The 21,870-nt window shown below is 32.0% G+C and overlaps 3 protein-coding genes across 4 annotated transcripts; all 3 read left to right on the top strand.

The window, feature by feature from the left end:
* Positions 1 to 4,594, top strand: LOC138183552 (trypsin 3A1-like). Its single transcript, XM_069120619.1, has 7 exons — positions 1 to 223; positions 856 to 1,024; positions 1,810 to 1,969; positions 2,754 to 2,959; positions 3,453 to 3,658; positions 3,865 to 3,922; positions 4,072 to 4,594. The coding sequence occupies exons 1-7, from the start codon at positions 119 to 121 to the stop codon at positions 4,203 to 4,205; spliced, it is 1,038 nt and encodes a 345-aa protein (XP_068976720.1). The 5' UTR covers positions 1 to 118; the 3' UTR covers positions 4,206 to 4,594.
* A 4,441-nt stretch (positions 4,595 to 9,035) lies between these two features.
* LOC138183239 (trypsin-1-like) lies at positions 9,036 to 13,596 on the top strand. The gene is made up of 6 exons (XM_069119908.1): positions 9,036 to 9,074; positions 9,661 to 9,775; positions 10,889 to 11,051; positions 12,114 to 12,322; positions 13,079 to 13,330; positions 13,421 to 13,596. The coding sequence occupies exons 1-6, from the start codon at positions 9,036 to 9,038 to the stop codon at positions 13,540 to 13,542; spliced, it is 900 nt and encodes a 299-aa protein (XP_068976009.1). The 3' UTR covers positions 13,543 to 13,596.
* Positions 13,597 to 16,632: 3,036 nt separating this feature from the next.
* Positions 16,633 to 21,834, top strand: LOC138183554 (trypsin-1-like). Of its 2 annotated transcripts, none has more exons than XM_069120622.1 (6): positions 16,633 to 16,851; positions 17,365 to 17,458; positions 17,958 to 18,120; positions 18,369 to 18,583; positions 20,268 to 20,470; positions 20,875 to 21,834. In XM_069120622.1, exons 1-6 carry the CDS (start codon positions 16,789 to 16,791, stop codon positions 21,055 to 21,057), a joined length of 921 nt encoding a protein of 306 aa, XP_068976723.1. In that variant the 5' UTR covers positions 16,633 to 16,788; the 3' UTR covers positions 21,058 to 21,834. The 2 variants fall into 2 exon arrangements, with proteins under 2 accessions (XP_068976723.1, XP_068976724.1); XM_069120623.1 differs by having other exon boundaries at positions 18,381 to 18,583.
* Positions 21,835 to 21,870: the final 36 nt, after the last annotated feature.

A 21,870-nucleotide genomic window follows, 5' to 3' on the forward strand; every position in this document is an offset into this window, starting at 1 on the left:
CAGGCACGTGCACGAGCAGTAAGTACCTTACACCGATATCGTACAGCACACGAGAGATCGAAATCCCGCCTGTGTGTGTCCGCTCGTCGACTACCAGCAAACCGAACGCACGCTGCATATGCCATTCGGGACACGCGATATGTCGAACCACGCGACAATGCAACGAACACTCGTCGTGATCCTCCTCTGGATAAGTTGCTGCAGCCATGCGTTCCCGCGAGTGGTGAGTTACGTTCTTGTATTCTGTTCTTTTTTCTTTTAATTAGTTATCCTTATCCGCGACGAAATAGATTATATATTAGTTATAATTAGTTATAACAAAGTAACCTACCTGTTTATGATGAGTTTGAAATGATTTCCTATTTGGGTCTTTTGCTTTTCTCACATTAATCTTCAATCGGTGCATATTACTAACGTATTGGATCATAAGTCGATACGCTACTCTGTTGGGTCATAAGTAGGTTGAATCATAAGTAGAATGAGGACGATTATGCGTGTAGAGGAAATTTAAATGTGAAAAAATATACGCTAGGTAAATATTTATATAGACTGTCTTTTTAATTATATTGATAAAAATATGAAATATGAAATTACATAAACATTTGTAGTTTAGTTGTAGGTGGCAAGTTTAAATTGACCATAGATTTGAATTGGGTCATTTAAATGGTGTTCTATGTCTTACACGATAAATACGATTGATAATCTGTCTTAAATGAAACATCAAATTAATTAGTTTCTGCCAAACACTTATAGGTCATCTATAATGTACTTACTTTAATTGAAATTTAATAGATTGTTTCGATGTCGTGGCATGCCAATTATGAAATCCCAATGTTATTTAACTTTTGTATTTAGGTGACAAGGAACAAGGAGAAGAACCTGCCAGCGTCAAACGTTCAAACACACTACAACATTACGAGCGCCGAGGTCGACGATCTATCGGCGATAGACGAGGTGTCTTACATCGATTTCAATTCAACTTCTTCGATTCCATCAAAGAGGCCGAACATCTGCAACGACTGTGGTAATTAAGAACGCTGTAATAAGAGCGATAGACTATATGAGTGCCATGGCACGATTTATCCCACATTTTTCAAAAGGAGAAAATGTCTGCGACTACTTTCAATAAGACCATTGATGGAAATAAACAAGAAATTTCCTAAAAAAGAACAATTAAAAAACGTATAAATGTTTGATGTCAGCGACTAGATAATTAAAAAATCATCGTAATTATTTGCAATTCACGCTAAATTCGTTTTTCAATTTTTACTTAAACACGATGATTATTATTATATAAAAATTGTGTTATAACTATTATGGATTTACTTGTATCCTGAGAATTTTATAATTTACATATATCACAGAATTAGTTTTTAAATCACACGAAATACAATTCGCTATTGACATACATACATAAGTAATTAAAACAGGATCAATATCGATTACTATGAGAATTACTCAAATGTCAATATTAAAACAGCAACAATAATAACGAATATAAATTCACATTTATTTTACATATCTTACAACTTCCATTCGATGCATGTTGTAGAATTTATTTTTACATCATATTACACAAGATGTTTTCTTAAACTCTCTCAACATATTAATCCAGCCAATATCGATCAAAATCATTATAACAGTTACTGTAACATCTTCATAGATGTAAAACAATAATTACGATGAATGTAACAATTGCGGAAATATTATATTAGATTAAAAAAGATACAAACATATGCATTTGGAATGGCGTAAAAAAATAAGCAACCACATTTCGCCTGTGGACCGATTTCTACGTACCTGTTGCAGTTTGTGGCGTGGGTCGGAAAACAAGGATCGTCGGTGGGAACGTGACGAGCGTTTACGAATATCCATGGATTGTTAGCCTGAGCAAACAAGGCACATTTTACTGTGCCGGTAGTTTAATCACGCGGAAACACGTACTCACAGCGGCTCACTGCTTATCTGGGTGAGTATCATCTCTCTCTCACGCGAAATATTTTATAATATGCCTGCATACATGTATTCGTTAATTCGCTTTAATCCCTTTAGTCAATTTATCAAATTAATTTAAAAGAAAGAAGTTAAAGAAATTGCACGGAGTAAATCGGTTTGTTAAATTAAACAAAGCTAAACGGATTGTTAAATTTTAGCAATACGTGCTCCTGCATACGTTTTACCCACTTTGCTTTTATTTTACTTAGATGCTGAATTGAAGAACGTTGTTCATCGTGTAGTGAAAATGATGCTTGTGATAATTATCGTGAGTTTATTGGTGATATATATGGCACGGAAATGTGTGAAATTCGATAAAATTTCGTCAATTCCATTACATCTTAAATTACATAAAGTAGATTGCTTTTCGCAAATCCATCTGTTTCTGAAAACGTTTAAAAGTTTCTTTGTCAAGCTAATACGATTTGGAAATGAAATTTTAACTTTTCCTTCCTTTTCTTGTCTATCTTGTTAATACAAAATATGAGGCGAAGAAATGTTGAAAGTTCTTCGCCAATTCTCTCTTTCTCTGCTTGCAGTAACGATCCTTCAAGTTCGTTACGATGATATTAATTTAACTTCGTTTGTTGAAATGATACTTTCATTTCAACTTTCATTGGTGCATTTAATTTTAAAAGTATATGTACTAAATGCTAACTGACAGCGATAGGATTAAAATGCTCTTCTTTTTCTCTAATGAAACGTCATTGGAAAATTTGTATTTTCAATGTTTCTGTAACTGTGTTAATAAATTCCAGATTCGACAGAAGAAGCATCAAACTCGTCCTGGTAGACAATGATCGGACAAAATTGGACAAAAATGCCATAATTCGCCGCATTAAGTCTGTCGTTATACATGAAAATTTTCATACATACACGTACAATAACGATATTGCTATTATTGAAATGGATCGAGCAGTGAATGTAAATGGTATCGTGCGTACTGCCTGTTTGCCTGAAGACAGTAAGTATACTTCTGTCGTTGGATTCAACAAATCATGCAATAGCCAGACGAACGATTTATATTGAATTGAAAAATATACTAAAATGAAATATAATATACAAATTAAAATAACATTTCTGCGAGTTACTGATAACTACAAGAACGTAAAATAGGAAATAGAAAATCGAACTATTTTTTATAAACAAGTCAAATTCTGCGTAAATATTTCGTAAACAAATATATCACGTATCTTATAGCAAGAATATACTACGCGACAGAGATAAACATAAGATTGTATTAAGCGTAAAATAATTTATAAGACGAAAGTTAGCTCATTATGTTAATTTTCATTTTTAATCTGGAATATTGTCCTATTTTAGTTTCATTTACTTTTACTTTTGCATGGTTCTGCTTAAAAATTTTTTTATTAAATTTGACGACTTGCGAAAACATGATTTCGTGAAAATACACGGTATCATGTACTGAATAAACGTAAGATTCGTATATCTTCTAGAAGCTATCGACTACACTGGTGCAACTGCCACGGTGATTGGTTGGGGTCGAACGGGAGAGAGCGAACCAGTGAGCAATGAATTAAGAAGAGTCAATCTCCCAATTTTATCGCAGGAAGAATGCGATCAAGCAGGTTACCAGAAGAACCGAATCAGTGAAAATATGTTTTGTGCAGGATATTTAGCGGGTGATCTCGATGCTTGCTTTGTAAGTATCTGATTAAACAAAAATATTAAATGCTTTGCAAATTTCATAATTATGGCATATGTGTTGCATATTTCAAATAAATGTTTATATTTTTTGCAAAATAATATTATTTATCATAATTATTGCGAAATAATATATATAAAAGGAACATACGAAACAATATTTTATAATCTGAATTATCCTGCTACTATAATGTTGTGTCATAGGGTGATAGCGGTGGTCCTCTGCATGTGAAAGGAACATTTGGACATTTAGAAATAATTGGTAATATTATTATTCATCATTTATTATAATTTCAAAATTATGTGCTACTTATCCACTATCTCTGTTGTTATTCGTATTTATATTAATCTATAATTTATAATACTTTAATACACAGTGTATCGCATATTTAAATTATTTTTGTTGCTCAGGTATCATTTCATGGGGTCGTGGATGCGCAAGACCAAACTTCCCAGGAATTTACACAAAGTTAACAAATTACCTCGGGTGGCTTAAAGATCATTTAGATGACGAATGCGTATGCCCACCACCTCGTCGACATTAATTTCCTTCTTTAAACATAGTTACTAATATGATAAGTATATACATATTATATTAGGGACACACATGCCTTTCGAACACTATTAATATGACACTTTTAATCGCATTAAGACATTCAAACAGTACGGTCAGTATTAAGACGAAGTAGAAGAACATTCGGTAATTAATTTTCTTCTGACAAGTTCACGAATATTTGCATATTTGTCTGTTTTTCGCGACCTGACTGCAAATAGTTATAGAATATGTACAATCGAGCCATCGTAGCCTATTATTAATTTATTGCAATTGTTTGTTCAATTGCATGTAGCTGAGGTGATCTAGTCCAGTGTATACATATACATGAAGAAGTTCCGATTTTCTGTGATGTCGCATTTTCTGTATGAAACAGTTGTTGAATAAAGAACATGTTTATCAATAGTTGAATGTTGTTTTTAAAGCCTTCCAGTGTAAACCATAGTACGAAGAATTTAAATTATTATACATTTAATGCTTCAAGCTATTACATAAAATAAATAAAATTATAATGAAGTTACAGAAGAACAAAATTGAATAATTTCGTAAACATAATATTTCTCATGCTCTTATACCACTTTAATCTCTTTAGACGATAACTTTAGAATGATAACATATTTTACCGTTGACCGTGTTTTCATTGATGTAATCAATCCGAATCTATGGAATTGAGAAAATAATTCTTCTAGAAATTCATAAATAATTGAAACATTATGATCTTAATTAGAAATTCTTAAGTTTCGCGTAATTTTCATCTGAAGTTTGATCACGGTGAACGCATCGATCGTACTTGCGGACTAATTATGAGAACAAAAGCTCCGTCAGGAACAAACCGGTAAAAACTAGCGATTGCTGAAAGAATGGCTCGAAAAAAAAGGCTGGACAATGAGATGTCAGATAAACGACAGTCCTCGATCGAGATGAACAGGCAATAACAGAAACCGGGTCAGTAGACAGTAACGTTTTGCTTTCAACGGTGAATGTGGGTTAGTGAAACCTCCAGTCGTTACCAACGACTCTTAATTCTTCCCGAAATGAAACAAGGAATCCCAACTCTTCGGGCTTCTTCTGTATTATTAGTTGATAATTACTAATTATTGTTATTTATACAGATTGTTCTTTTATATAATTTAAAGCTTCCTTATGAAAAAAGTTCCTAAAGTTTTAATCATGTATCACGATGAAGATAGAATATTGTAAAAAGTAGAATTATCCTTGGTAATTGTTTTATATTTATTAACGATGACAAGGAAAGTTTCTCTTTAGTTCGCGAGAAATTTTTCATTCTGTGAATTATTAAATTTTAACGCGACTCTTCTCCGGATTTTTAATAATTTATTACAGAACTATGAACTTGGTACTACGCAAAGTATTTGGAACTGTTGGGTAATTCATAAAGTGAAATTCATACAATGCTTTTATTCCGGGTCACACAATAACCTTTAGTTTATAAGAAATTCTTTATTCTTTGAATTACTGTATTTTAATGCAATTCTTCTTGCAGAACTTTAACTGCTTATTATACGAAGGATAAAGATATAACACTATAAAAAAATACACGACTATTAACCTGATTGCTGACGCATAAAATATACCGATTTTTATTAGATAAATCATAAAGAAGAATACCTATATAATAAGGTTGGTAAGAAAATTTATTTATATTACAATTTTTACACCAATATATCTTCAGAAAACAATATAAGAAGCCTTAAGAAACGCTATACTAATTACAGATACTCCTAATTTATAACAAAAAAGATACTTAAAGGAAATACAATATAATTTTCAAATAAAAGTTCTACAAAATGTTCTACTAAACCGAGTCGTTGTCAACGAAATCACAAAATACCGATTGAAAAACAACCCTGGTAGAAATTCTTGGGAACAGGAACTCTTATTATACGTCGTAGAAAGCACATGACGGTCAGAGGGCAGATATAAAGTAAACACAAAGCCCTGAGTGTTCCAGCAGCAAGGAACTTTTTTAATAACATCTTCCCATGACAGAACTCGTATTCACCGCGTGATTTCATTTGTCAAGGATAGAAACACATTTACGTCGCCATCCGTACAGTCAGCCACTAGAAGAGAAATTTTTTGAAAGGGCACCGAAAACGTGTCTCTTTTATATTTCACCGAATGGTCAAATCGAATCGTACGACGAAAAGTAACGTGGCCGATTTCCACAGTGCGATCATCTCAAAAGTATATCTGCAGATAGTTGCTTTCAATGTACCGTTGATGGAAGAGTTGTAAAATAATAAAATCGGGTGGATATTAAGATTCCTGTATTTTAAGAGGCAAAACAATAATTTCGAATATATGTCGGGAGATAAAGTTCGAGGTTTAGGTGAAGATTATACTTCAGAATTGTTTTCTTTCTGCGTAATATATTATATTAGTATACATTATTACGTATTATTAAATTATATGAAAATATAAAAATTTGTGTATAATATATGCATAATCGGGAAAGCATATTCTTCAATAAGAATTTTTCACGTATATATATTCCAACGAAGTTAGACATATCGATTCACGAATGAGTTTTGCAATAGCGGTTCATGGAAAAATCGGTTAGGAAAAATCAAAGTGCTTATATAAGATGTATACGACTGTAACTATAGCTAGATTGCTCGATTCATATCAGGAATTAATTTACGACCTCATTATATCTCTCTTAAGTATACCTAACACGATCGTCGTTCTTCATCACGAACGTCTTATTCACGTAAATATAAAAAATCACTAACTTTATTAGAGTATTTGGAAAATTCGTAGCAGAATTAAAAGAAACTCTCAAGCCAATATATCGTTATAGAATTAATCTTTTATAGTATAATATAAGGTCTGTTTTTTTTTTTATTTTTTAATGACTTTAGTCACACTTTTCTAACAAACTATATTTATCTTCTTCAGCAATTTTTCGTCACTAGAAAAATTGCATGGAAACAAAAATAAATGATCGTGATACTGTGATACATTCCATGAAGTGAGTGGAATGAAACATTCTATCTAATGTTCAACGTTTTCTCGTTGAAAAACGAAATCTTATTAATTAATCGATTCCGATTTCTCTTTCCAAGAGTAGCATAAGCTTCAACTTAACGTTTTAATATTTAATAGAAATTTTTGACAAATCATCCTCCTTCAATATCGTATACGATATACAATATATTTACTATCGAAAGTGCTACGAAATTTTTCAGCAATTCAATACATTGGTGTCAAAGTATCGTTGATAATTAGATACTTGTATATCTTTCATTCGCAGAATTTATTTCTAGAATTTTTAAAATTCTGACCTCGATAGATCGCTGAAAATATTTCAAGTCTCGAATTTCTAACATTTACAACTGAAATGTTAAACAATTCCATGGTCTGTCGAAAGTAATTGCCATTGGAATATCAAACAGTTTCAAATTCTCGATTTCTATTTTAAAAAAGTTCCTCTGTGTATTAAATCGAACGATCGATACAATTTTAATAGATATCGTAATTAGTAAACAGCGAATTTTTATGCAAATTTCCATGAATATAACCGAAAAAAAGGAATTTAAATAGAAAGTTTTAAAATTAATTACATCATAAATTAATTAACAAAATGAGCACTTCTCCTACTTTGGATATTTTATATATATTTTTTTATTATATATATTTGGATATTTTATATACTGTTGCATGTTATTCCACGTTCTCACATTTTTTAAAATTTCCATAAATATATGAACATTCACAACCTATACATAAAAAATTCGAAGGTGCAAGAACGCGCACAATTCTCACGTAATATGCAAAAATATAAAAATATAAATTATCCAGAGTAAATTACTCGTTACAAGATTAGCAGCTAAAACAACCTGTTTACATCCCACATTTTTAGTCATCCTCGTGAAAATATGAATTAAAATAACTGCCTACAGCCGCGTAATTAGGTACATTTTAAAATAAATTTCTATTTAGATTGCAGACATAAAGATCCGCAGTTTGATAATTGCACGTTAATTAAAATTAACCTAGATATTTTCTAAGTCTAAATCTTAATTAACTATCAATATTTTTAATGAATCAAATGCAAATGTTATACAGCATCGAATAGTCGGAAGACACGGTGCCATATAACGAATCTGGGCAGTCGCGTGACACGAATTCACGTCCATCTTGCCAATTTCGAAACGAGAGGATCATGTGCGATCGGCATCGCATACTGAATGGGAAGAGCAACAGGACATAGTGAAAGAACTTTCTTCGAGAGTGAGTCGAACACTCGGTGTTGGTCTTGGTCTCGGCCAGTCTGACGTCTTCGTGGAAGCGCGGTGAAAGCGTCTGCACCACGTCCGCCCGATCTCCAGCAGCCTCTCGATTAAATCTAGGGGCAAATGTGAAGAAGACGAAGAAGAAGGAGGAGAAAGAAATCGAAAGAACAGTGGAAGGTGTGCCGGTACGCGATAGAATGCACTATCATGGAAAATTCAGTGAATACATGGAGTGTCTAGGAAGGTTCGTCGACGAATGGGAAGACCTTCTACCGTGACATTTCTTTACAGTCGCTAACCGAAAGATGTTTCGACAAACCATATCGCGCGAAATATGGACTTTCGGATTAATCTTGTTATTTTTCGCTCATGTGACATGTTTGAATGTGAAGTTCCTGCAAAATAATTCGTTGACCACGTCGAATTTTAGTGTAAGTAATAAATTTGATAGTGAAACTGAAGATTACGAGTGACGTTTAATGGCTGTTGCGAGTTACTAGAGTTTCAGATCTGTTGGTGGAGTTATCGTAAATTTTATTTGAATTCGGAAGAACTTGTATAACATGCCTATGAAAATGAAGAGAAGTATTTTAAATATCTCGGTACATATCTACATACAGATCGAAGAACGTAATGGACGAATTATATATTCATAAAATTCATCTCCTTTGCATTTATTGTTGGAGTTATTAGAAATTTTCCTGTACTTCGGAAGACTTCGTGTAAGACGCTCATGAATAATTTCAAATATTTTAGTAGAACGAGGAATGTAAGTGAGGAATTATAGATTTATGAAATTCGCGTCTCTTTTACACTTATTATTCGATTCATCGTAAATTTTACTTCGCGTCGCAAGACTTTGTCTGATGCATTCATGAACAATTTCAAATATTTCATTACTGATCCAAGAATATAATTGAGAAATTATTACATATGTATCTACGAAATTGAGGATAATTTTCAATCACGCTTTTATATTCGCGATGCTTTTACTAGAATCAATTTTCTGAATATTATATTTATGAATAATATACAAGATTTCTAGTTTGTTCGTGTAGAATCGATTTTAACGACGCAGGCCTTGACCCATAATTCGGATCGTGGTCACTTTCCCCGATCGTTCTTCTTGCTTATTCGAAATGGAGAGTGAACGTACAGCCGAAGAGTGATCGATGCATTTTTTTTCAGACAACGAATTCGACTCGCAATCGAAAGGGCAAGTTCCTGTTTGATGAATTATTCGGCCTTGACATAAGTGGCAGCTTGGATGACGATGATGCTGTGTCAAGGAATTGTACATGCGGTAAGGTTATACTGTATGCTAGATACGACACTTTCTCCTTCTTCCTTTTTCTGTATTTTATTTTCTACTTGAAACTATGCATTTTTAGAAATTGTTCATGATTTTGCAGAAAAGATTATTAATGATGAAAATATTCTCGGCAACGTTCTTTGAATTATAGCTGTACATCAATCAAGAAACGGTAAAAGCACAGTAGAAAGTTGTAAAATAAATTATATTAAATATATCAATTTGATATAATCATTTTAAAAATATACGATAACATTACAAAATAAAATTTCTTAAACCTATTTATTTTACGGTAATAAAAATTTTGTTAAAAATATAAATTATTCTAACAAATATTAAATTTATTGATATTCTATACATTAGAAATGTATGGATTTTACACGGATAAAAGATGTAGAGAGAGTGAGAGAGCAGTTAATTTAAGTTCAATATTTTAGTAATTAGAAATAACAAAATTAACAGAAAATACTAATAATAGGAATTAATAAATAAAATAGTAACTTTAACAATATGAAATTAAGATGAATAATGGAAGGAAGGGATCAAGTCCGGAACAAATAGATACAGAAAGAGGATTTAATGAACAGGTAAAATATATCTAACTTAGACAAAACCGTATACCTTGTTTCTTATTAAAATCTTCATTATAATAGAAAGAGAATAATAATGTTAAAAATCTAAATTACGTGACTAAAATCTCAAATCAATTCACCTGAAGATAAAACATATCTAGAAACTAGTTTCACTTCCGTGGATCTTGACAAGCAAAAAAAAAAAAAAAGTTGGGGAGGGGGAAGAAAGAAATCTACGAACTAGTTTTCACAGCGTTCTATCTGTCTTGCCTCTTCCTCATCGGCAAGGAACGAAAGTGCGATCGAAAAATCACTTTCCCCCACGCGACTTTGCAAACTTATTACATCACGTGACGGAATTTACACTTGACCATGTCCAGTGTAATAACGTCAGTCGGTACCTACATATGATTGCGTGCTAGGCTACCGATGTAACAGTTTACGCTAGAAAGCGTTCCTCACTATTTCCGGCTCCTGTAGCGATTGACGGTGACACGTAACAAGCAATAACGAACGATGAATTGCTTTTCAGAATGCGGTATATCCAATCAGGAGGACCGAATCGTCGGTGGGCAACCAACAACCCCAAACAAATATCCGTGGGTGGCGAGACTCGTGTACGAGGGTCGCTTTCATTGCGGAGCCAGCCTCGTTAACAATGATTACGTTCTTACAGCTGCTCACTGTGTACGTAGGTAAGTTTCTTGGGCTCCATAGAATTTTGTTATGTTCTTATTTTCCTCCCTTTGAAATTTTATTATTACAGTGCCTCTTAAAAATGTTTGAACATTTATCGTATAAAAGTTTTTATGTATACTGTGTATTTTATTTTATGTATACTGCTAGTAACTAAAAGCATTAGAACGAGCGCCAATGGTAAAATACGAATTGGATACATTTCATTCGATACTTTTATTTTATAATTATCTCATTATAAATCTTTTGTTTCGTTCGTCTGTTATTCAATCGTGTCTTATGACGCGATCAGTATTTCATACTGCCAATGAAATTTCAAAATGTTTCTATGTTATAATACACATAGTATGTTCATAAAAGGTTTCTATAACTGCTACGCAATTGTGTAGATACCTTTATTGAGCTTTTCCAACTTCCCACGTACGGAATGTTGTTACAAGAAAGAACATGTTAAAAATTATTGTCAGCTCTTTCCTTTCTATGAAACTTTTATTATTATGTAGGATAGTTTGCTAAAAATGGAATGGAATATATTATGTAATACGGAAATATTGCTCCAACGATAGCGTTTTAAAGTTTCTATAATTTTTCTTATGTAAGTCTTTATGTAGGATAAAGTAAAGTATGACCGTTATTGAAATAAAAACATGCTGAATGAGCAGTCCTTTTCTTTTTCTGAACTTTGTTATTTTGTTGAACTCTGTTGGGTTATTTGAAATGAAATCGTTAACTGTCCAGAAGTTTTAGTATTTTAACTTACTTCACTTTTATTCTTGACTCCTATTTATTTGAAATTATATTTAGTACTACAACAAATTATAATTTCTTTTTAAGAATAAAATCTATCTAAAAACTAAATTTACTATATATCCAATGATGAACGAAAATCGTACAAAATAAATTAGTCATCAATAGTTGATTAAAAAGAGATTAATTTATTCTCTGGTTTTCGATGTTTCATCAATAGATTTCCGATATTTTGGTCTTCGCTTAATAAAAAAGCATTGAAGAATGTATAAAATTTTTTTTCACGCCGTAACATATGAAATGAAATTTTTCAGATTAAAACGGTCGAAGATCCGCGTGATACTTGGTGATTACGACCAACATGTGAATACCGACGGAAAAGCCATAATGAGAGCAGTGAGCGCTATAATTCGTCACAGGAACTTCGACATGAATTCGTACAATCACGACGTTGCCTTATTGAAACTTCGCAAATCTGTGAAATTTTCTAAAACTATCAAACCAGTATGTTTACCTCAAAAAGGTAATAAAAAGAAAAGGTAAAAAGAGATGAGCAATTGTACGTTTGTTAATGTTTTTCAGAATATTTGGTTCTCCTCAGTAAAATTATTACTGATATTAGAGAGTATTTTGAATGAAAATTACGATGTGTCCAGAAAAATATTGCACAAAAAACAGGATTTCCTCTCGGTACTATTTTTAAATAGAATATAAAATTAAACACAAAATATTCGGAACATACAATTTTTTTATATTTCTTGCATTAAACATTCCACGTTGTCAGATCGAAATTTTAACAACGTTTTAAGCGATGTTCCAAAAATATATACAAGTGCATTCACCTTTTGTTACAATGGGCCATGTTAACATAAGAGATTAGCACTTTTGCAACCGATGATGTGTGCTACGCGTTTTCGTCAAGTGTATAGTGTTAGTTAAATTTTTCTGGAAGCCAAACCCAAAAATTCAACTGATGCAACAACGCGATTCTTAATATAAAAAAGACTAGAAAATAATAATAAATATTTAACTTTGTTAAATTAAATCATCGGTCTTTTTCTAAAATACCCAAATTTGGGAAGTGAATTGATTTAATAATTGAAATAAGAACTTGAAAAGTAACTTAGTTTATTCGTGATTAAATTTAGCATTTGATAGCTAAAAACAAAAATTTACAAAAAAATTTACAAAATAATTGCAATAAAATAACTTAATTAATGTTAATGATTGCCTAGACCTTTCTCTTATAAAACACAAAAATTCATTGAAATAATTTCAGATAGCGATCCGGCTGGTAAAGAAGGCACCGTGGTAGGCTGGGGGCGGACATCTGAAGGAGGTGCGCTTGCTGGACAAGTCCATGAGGTACAAGTGCCGATATTAAGTTTAATACAGTGCCGTAAAATGAAATATCGCGCTAATCGAATCACGGAAAACATGATCTGTGCCGGTCGAGGCAGTCAGGATTCTTGCCAAGGAGATAGTGGCGGGCCTTTACTTGTGCACGAAGGCGACAGGCTTGAAATAGTTGGTAAGAAATTACTACAGCATGCTGTTTATCTTTTAACGTGCTCACTTTCAAATTATCAAGATGTATCTGTCAATATACTTTTCAATACAGGAATAGTGTCCTGGGGTGTTGGTTGCGGAAGACCAGGATATCCTGGAGTATACACCAGGGTAACTAGGTACCTGAATTGGATCAATACGAATATGAAAGAAGGATGTATATGTACAAATTAAAAATGATCGAACGACCATCAACAACCATAATTGTACAAAGAATTTGTGAGACTATCTTCATAGGAAGCAATAATATTTTATAGTTCTATGTAATTATTTATTAATTTTCAAGCGTGTCTGTTGAGAATCGTTATATTTTTTTACTAGTATGATTTTACTAATTGATTAAGTGTAAAATAGAAAATTACTTTAAAATGTATATAATTATAAGCCTGCCACGTCTTTTGAATCATCTTCGATGTAATCGTGATTCTTATCTTTAAAAAACATTTTCTAATATAAAAGAATCGTTGCTCATGTTCCATTCGTGGCAAGACTAAAGTCACAAAACTATAAGAAACTGTTACAAACTAGTGACTTAGTAATTCAGTTAATTGTTATTATCATATAAAGTTATTTTATACGTGAATGATAAATGTTACTACTTTTTTATACCTTTTATATCTTGTACGTAATGCATTAATGAACTGTGACGTTAGAATAATCATTTAATAGTAACAAAGAAGAGATATTTTAATTTACCGCACTATATAAAAGTATTTATTTAAAAAAATCCAATCGTTCTTAAAGAAATGTAGAAAATAAGAAAAGAACATTGAACTTCGTTTAGTAAGTTGTTATACGTTTTAATTAAATTAGTAATCTGTAATGGAGGTTTTTTTGTTTAATTCTATAATAAATATCTATGTTTTTCGTTTTCATTTGTTTTCAATAAAACGTAATTGCACCCTGAAATTTCTTATTTTATATATATATTTTCAAAATGTAATATATGTGAATATTGTATAATTCGAAGTATGCTGGTGTCACACCTTTTGTTGCGTGAATGGCGGCTGAACGTTGCTAGAATAATTATCAGTAACGGTTTTCTGTCGAACCACGATTAAATTAATGAAGCTAACATTCTACTGAAATCAGGACGACAGCGTGTGCATTGATGCACCGTGTATGTATCTTTCAATTTAGTACACAATGATATAACGTTTGCTATGTAAATGTATATATATCTATATCCAAGGTAACACAATAGCTTAACATTGATATTGGAGCTGTTTGCGAGAGATAAATTTCACTTACAAAGTCTCACGCAACGCTTAAAATGTATACTAATACAATTAATTTTGAGATGTAATTTAAATGAGTTTCAACAGTTCAAATATTGTAATTGAAAATTCAAATGATATTCAATCTTCATTCTTATATTTCTTTTAATTTCAATTTTTCTCTCAAGTATTAGTATTTTCAGGTAATAATATTAATTGGTATTAGTAATAACTCATTAATTCTAATTAAAATTCCAATTATTTCTAGTTTCGAAATTATTGTTTTAGGATAGTAACAATCTAAGTAAAGAAGTTTGTATTAATTGGAATTCCTGAACAAAAAAATGGTCCTTGAAATTTATATCCGCGACCATCTCCTTTTGCATAAAAATTACTCTTTAGGTAAGAGAATTTTTACTCAGGAATTTAATTATTTTACTGCAATTTCAGAGTTTCAATTTCCTAAATGTTGTGATTTCTTAAAATTATTTTAATTTAATTAAAATTATACAAATGTGTAAAGCAAACATTCTCCTAATGCGCCAATAAAAACTAAGAATCTCTTATTTTCTTCGGTATAAAAATTACCTCTTCTCAATCATGATACACGTACAATAATTGTTACACATTTTGTTCATACAAAATAAGAATTCCGATTCATAATTTGTTATTAATGTATTTAAAAAATCTTTTCTCGTCCGCTCGTAAATATGACGTTATTCAACAACTATTCTTGTAATGTCGTTGAGGAAAACAGAATCGTTAAAAGTGAATTCTCGTCGATGATACCGTAAAATCGAAGAGCTCTTGTTTCTGCCACACATTCGAGATCGCAGATAAATGCCAAACGATATTAAATATATCGTAACTTGGTCGAAAGTGGAAAAACCAGACTTTAATCGGCATATCGAATAGTCTCATGTCTATCTTGAACCAATGGCACATTATTAATACAAAACGCTTGCGGTTCAACGGTACCGGTTGACGCGCCAGTATGTATAATAAAAGTTTTGCATATAATAAGATACAGATAGGTATTCATAAACGTCTTCTCCCTTTAAATCTGCATAATACATTCGAGGCATTAATTTTTGGGCGCGTCTTGATTACTTACACGACATGAATAAGTGAAAGAAAAACATTTTCTTTCTTGAATGTCGCAATGTCATATTTGAACAAATAAAGTATTCCGTGGAATTAAATAGTACGTAGTTGTTTTAAAGACCAAATAACATAATCAACAGAATTTTTAAATTACTCTACTGTCAGATTTATCTTAAGTATTTATTAGAAAGACGTTTACAGTATTAAAATATCGTCAGCATTAAATCATGAAATTTTTTTAAAATGTACTTTTTATTCATTCTAAGAGATACATTCAAATGCAAGAAATCAAATATAATTTTCTTCTTATTAATCATTGTCTATTTAAAATTCAAATAAACTCCAATTTAATCACACTTACATAACATATTGGATTAATTAATTCAATAAATGTAATAGTGACTTAGCAATCAATATATATGTACATATATTAATATCTAACAATACGTATAGGTAATAAACACATTTACAAAGAATGATAGACACCTTTACACTTAGTTAATATCTTTACCAAAAACATAAAAATGATTGACTAATAAACACACTGTCTGATCAGTATAGTAATTATAACATATACATCAATTTCTGTAAATGATACACACAAAAGACGAACATTAAAATCAAATTACTCCTCATATTCTTCCGTGACATTTATACATGATTCCGTAAATCATACCAAAAAATATTAGATTATATTTAGAATCTGTGGTTAAGTCCATACCCGTGGAAAGAGAAAAAACAAGATTGCAGCTATCGATGGCAACGATTGAAAAGTTAGTGTGACCCTGATGACGGTCAATAACAGTCATCCGTAATTCGACCCTGAACGTGAACCCGAACTGGTCAGGTACTGTCCAGTCGCCGACCAGTCGGTCGTGCCCTCCTTCTCTTCTGGAATAGCAATTACCTCTTCGACCTGAGTCGTCCTCAGTCGCCGTGGGACACTGGCGATAGTAACTCCCAGCTAGGGACATGTCCGTAACTCGTTCCTGACAGCGCCCGCGCGGAGGATCCTTCATCAATAAAGAATCCTTCCTGTGGAACGTGACGCGTGAAACTTCACACGGATAATAACACGGATTAAATTTGATCACGGAAAATGAAGTTTTCTCAGTGCGTTGTATTATTGGTCGCTCTGTATCTGGCCTCAGAAACTTGTCAAGTAAGATCTTCTTCCTGATAAAATTTCCTTGAACTGTGATATTAGTAATATATCATTAATATTAATAGAAGTGGTAATTTTCGAAATATGGAATACTATAAAATAGTAAAAATTTGTTAATACTTTTTCATTGATTGATTTTACTTGTGAATTCGCTTGAAATTAGACAATTATAGAATATTATAAAATAATGAAATTGTTTTAATATTCTTTATGATTCATGATAACCGTGTAGATTTAGTGGTCTGGTAGGTTTATTGGTTCATTTAGGTTTAGGTGCAACGTAAGTGGGCGACGATCTGCTATGGTTTACAATTATTGAAATTTATATACCTAATGTAAGCAGATTACATAGTTGAACGATTTCGTACAAAAATGATACACGATGATTAATTAATTGAAATCATGATAACGTGGTATAATATGAATCAAATTCTGTTTTTGAAAAAGAAATGTTAATTCTATTAGATGATAATAAACTGATGTTGAGTTAGAGTTATATAAAACTTTTAGGCAAGTACTTTCGGTGAGAGGGTGAAAAACTTTTTTGGTATTTTTGGTAACAAACCACCGTACGCCATGGAAGCACCTGCACCTTGTTACTGTAGTAAGTACAGCTTCTATCTTCGCTAACAATATATGAAATAACAAGTTACAAATGACAATATAAAATTCGGTTACACAGTATTGAGAATATTCGAAATATTTACTTAATTGTAATATTCAATACATTCAATGTGTATAATAAATACAATATCATCTAGTACAAAATAAAATTACTATGCTAACTGAGAAACTAAAATTCTATTACCTAAATGTTACTTATCGGTACTGTTTACATAATGAATACATAACCACACTTACTAAAACAAAAAGCAGTCACACAAAAGGCACTAAATTTCTATTCAACGCTATTACTTAATCCCAACACCGTTATAAACTCCAACATTACATCAAATACTAAATTCCATCTTAGTATTAAATTCCAATCGATATTGTCAACTTATCATGATTATTATCTTATCTTTCGTTACCGTTATAAACTGCGTTTTCCATTTAAGAAAACCAGGTTGTTAGCACCTTTACCTGTTCAAACTATGTATTAGGTTGCGGTCTGCGGAACGAAGAAAGCCGAATAGTCGGTGGTCAGACTACTCGCATGAATGAATTCCCATGGATGGCCAGGCTTTCGTATTTGAACAAATTCTACTGTGGTGGAACGTTGATTAATGATCGCTACGTCCTGACCGCGGCTCACTGTGTCAAAGGGTAAGCATTCACTGAAAAATAAGCAATAACTCTCTATAATACCCACGTGACTTGCACGTTACGTACTCATATATCTATATTTCCAAATTTTCGAAAATAAAACAAAATTCTAGTTGCTACAAGATTTCTATAGCTTGCGGTGTTAAAATCTCCAGAAAAATAATTGATAGAACAAAACGTTTCGAATCTCTGATTTAAGTTACTAGCGATGATTCAGTTCTCCAGAGAAGCATGATCAGCTTTGCTAGCCCCATTTTCAGGTTCATGTGGTTCATGATCAAGGTCACGTTCGGTGAACACGACAGGTGTACCGAGAGAGGAGCTGAGACCAGATACGTGGTCAGAGTGTTAACCGGTGATTTCAGCTTCCTCAATTTCGACAATGACATCGCGCTTTTACGACTGAACGAAAGAGTGCCTCTCAGCGACACTATAAGGCCCATATGTTTGCCAACAGAAAAAGGTGCGACTTTTACTTTTCTTATTACATTAAACGCAAATATTGCTAACATTTGTGCTTCCTTTTGATTAATTAAATTTGTGTGTTAAAATGTTATATATATATATATATATATAATTGCTAATGTTATTAGTATATTATTATTTTTATTATTGACATTAAAATACTATATTTATATTAATATTGCTAATAATAAACAATAAGGTATAGATAATTAGTGTGCCAATAACTAGTGCATAGTCTTTTGAAAAAACGAAATAATTATTTTTCTTCCAAAAATCGTAGTTTTCCAAGAAATTTCTATGACTCATAATATCGCATTAATCGTGCGATAAACATGTGTAAAATGCGCTGTGATAAATTATTAATTATTAAAAAGCCTATAGTCTACAACTTGTAATTTGTGAATTAATTAGTAAATTAGTTGCTAAATTATTGTGTAAGAGAGCATTATTAATATAGACTTTTGAGAACGTTCATCATTTGGATTCCGTAATTCTTAAAAACTCTTTTCAATTTCGAAACACATTTATCGCATTTATTTTAACTAGAAACTTAACAAGATTTTGGACGATCAGAATTAGCATACGAATGACAAAAAATTGACCTACTTCTATGTTAAAAACTTTAACGCAAATTCTTCTTGTATCGATCTTCATCTGTTTAGTCGAGGGCGTGTCATTTCTCCTATCGATCAACATGTTTTTGTTTAATTCTATCAAAAAAAGTGTGAACGAATTCCTATCGTTAAATTCTACCAAGTACTTACAGAGATAATAAATTCACACGTCAACCACAGACATCTCGGCTTTAGCAATGCGCTGCTTAATAAAGCCAGCATAACTCAAATCTATGAGATATTGCTACATTAATCTTCTAACTACAAAGTTAAGCTTTCACAACAGAAAAATACACGGCCTCACAAATGATTTAATGCATCCTCTGAAATTATCTCATAACCATATTTTCCTTCTCCACGGTCATCAAAACAACTAACGATTAAAAATATCCAACACATAATACCATCATATGGTCTTCACTTCAAATAAATTCAGTGTTATTACTGACTAGTACCCATATAAGAATACGAGTAACAGAGGGTCATCTTTTCTTAAAAACATCTAAAACAGAAATATGTAGATGGAAAATGTACTTTCCCCGCTGTAAAATTGTGGAAACGATTAAAGTACTCCTACAAAACGCATACATCCTGCATCTACGTCAATGACTGTCGATAATATTTTAATTTAAAACCTAGTATGGCAAGTTCAAAGAAAAAAATAAAATAATTACATCGATCGAACACATATCGTTGCATGTTTCATTCGATAATCACATTATTTACTGGCTGATTCATGAAGGGGCTGAATTGCAGGCAGAAATTAGTCAACATACGGGTAGCTTTCGCGAATGCAACCGCGTGATAACGGGCCATTTCGAATCATAACTCAATGAAAAAACGCGGTGGCAATCGTTACCCGAAATTGCATAATTCGTGTCAAGCGACTAGGTGAAAAGTGCAAGTGGATCAAATCGAATGGCTCAAATACGAAACGTTTTTGCCAGCTATGACACAGGTATAGGTCGTTCGCGTGTTTGTTCGCATTGTATCGTAATCCCGCTCTTACTCTTTCTGTTTGATAATTGTTTCCATCGTTGCATATACGGGCCACGTTAATGTTTCCAGATAAGCAATACGTTGGAACGAAAGCAATCGCGTCCGGCTGGGGTACCTTGTACGAGGATGGGAAGCCATCTTGCCTGCTGCAGGAAGTCGAGGTACCGGTTATGAGCCTTCAGGATTGCCGTAACACAAGCTACAGTCCACGTATGATCTCTGATAACATGATGTGCGCTGGATATCCTGATGGGAAAAAGGATTCTTGTCAGGTAAGATCTGAATTTCTTATCAATATTCAAATATCTCTCATTCTGTACGGAAGTATCTTGACATATACGCGCAGTAGATAAAACTTTAGCAGAAAATTACTTAGATACAAAAAAAATTCTTTTACGGGGTTATAATTATCTCCATTTATCTTCATTTATCCCACCGCGGTAGATTAGAATACATTTGAATTAAAATTGATCACGTACAATATCAATTAAAGATTATAAATAATTAAATATTACGAATCCTGTTGGACGATTTGTACTATGAACACCTTAGACCTATCGTCATAAATTCTAAATCGATAGTACAACTATGCAGAAAATAATCGTCAAACTATTTCTTCTCAATTATGCCTTCAAAGAAATTATAGATGAAATTATACATTTTTCCTTTCTTCAAGGGTGATAGCGGAGGACCACTCATAGCCGAACGCGAAGACAAGAAATACGAACTCATAGGTATAGTATCCTGGGGAAACGGATGTGCTCGACCAGGATACCCTGGCGTTTACACAAGAGTCACACGATACATAAACTGGATAGTTTACCACTCGCGAGAGGGATGTTTCTGTGAACAGAATTAAGATCAATTGTTATATGTAACAACGTGGAAAGCAATAGATTTTTCTGTATTATATTAATTATTATTATGAAGCAACATTGAATCGGGACAAATACAAGTTTCATCGTGACGCCATTATCGATGATGGACTTTGAGATACATAGGGACATCAAGTCGATTTTCTTCGGATATTAATTAATATTTAGTTTCCAAAGTCATTGAAAACGTATTTTCTTAACATATTTTCAACATTGCAACAAGTGAATTATATAATTTTTTTTTAATATTGCTACTTGTATTAATATTCATGTGGAGAGTAACTTCTACACAAGCAAATGTTTATTCTGCTTTTTGACAAATCTTTTTCTAAGAGAATATGCTCAAAAGTAAGTAATGTACGAATTACTTCGTTAGGAATTACTTAAAAAGTATTCATAAAATACTCAAACATTCCCCGTATATGATCTTTCATCTAAAAAAGAGGACTAATTACAATTATTACGAATTAAAAGATCATTTGAGTGTTACACGATCTGCTCAAATATAAAGAAAAATTATAATCATTTTAAAAATGAAATAATATGCTCAATGACAAGATAGTCAATAAACGTTTCTATTATACAAATTATACAACAATTATCAATACACTTTATTTCATCCTAATAACAATTTAAAATCTATAACACTTTAAATATACAAATAATTCAACGAACATGATAAAGCATATTTAGGCAATTAAAAGGATCGAGACAACAAATAATGCGAAGATTGTAATTTACAATATAGGTGGGTAACCCACCAATCGGAACGAGAATTTCTATTGTTCGAACAAGAA

The sequence above is a fragment of the Bombus flavifrons genome, chromosome 9 (assembly GCF_040668555.2).
Source record: "Bombus flavifrons isolate JBK064 chromosome 9, iyBomFlav1_principal, whole genome shotgun sequence".
Taxonomy (NCBI): Eukaryota; Metazoa; Arthropoda; class Insecta; order Hymenoptera; family Apidae; genus Bombus; species Bombus flavifrons.

What these genes read in the sequence shown, in the direction of transcription:
- LOC138183552 (XM_069120619.1), top strand. Translation starts at nt 119, where the DNA reads ATGCCATTCGGGACACGCGATATGTCGAACCACGCGACAATGCAACGA. An exon ending in GCCATGCGTTCCCGCGAGTG is followed by an intron (nt 224 to 855) that starts GTGAGTTACGTT and finishes TTTTGTATTTAG; the next exon opens with GTGACAAGGAACAAGGAGAA. An exon ending in GCGGCTCACTGCTTATCTGG is followed by an intron (nt 1,970 to 2,753) that starts GTGAGTATCATC and finishes AATAAATTCCAG; the next exon opens with ATTCGACAGAAGAAGCATCA.
- LOC138183239 (XM_069119908.1), top strand. Translation starts at nt 9,036, where the DNA reads ATGCCTATGAAAATGAAGAGAAGTATTTTAAATATCTCG. An exon ending in AGTATGTTTACCTCAAAAAG is followed by an intron (nt 12,323 to 13,078) that starts GTAATAAAAAGA and finishes AAATAATTTCAG; the next exon opens with ATAGCGATCCGGCTGGTAAA. An exon ending in CGACAGGCTTGAAATAGTTG is followed by an intron (nt 13,331 to 13,420) that starts GTAAGAAATTAC and finishes TTTTCAATACAG; the next exon opens with GAATAGTGTCCTGGGGTGTT.
- LOC138183554 (XM_069120622.1), top strand. Translation starts at nt 16,789, where the DNA reads ATGAAGTTTTCTCAGTGCGTTGTATTATTGGTCGCTCTGTATCTGGCC. An exon ending in TGGCCTCAGAAACTTGTCAA is followed by an intron (nt 16,852 to 17,364) that starts GTAAGATCTTCT and finishes TAAAACTTTTAG; the next exon opens with GCAAGTACTTTCGGTGAGAG. An exon ending in GCGGCTCACTGTGTCAAAGG is followed by an intron (nt 18,121 to 18,368) that starts GTAAGCATTCAC and finishes CAGCTTTGCTAG; the next exon opens with CCCCATTTTCAGGTTCATGT.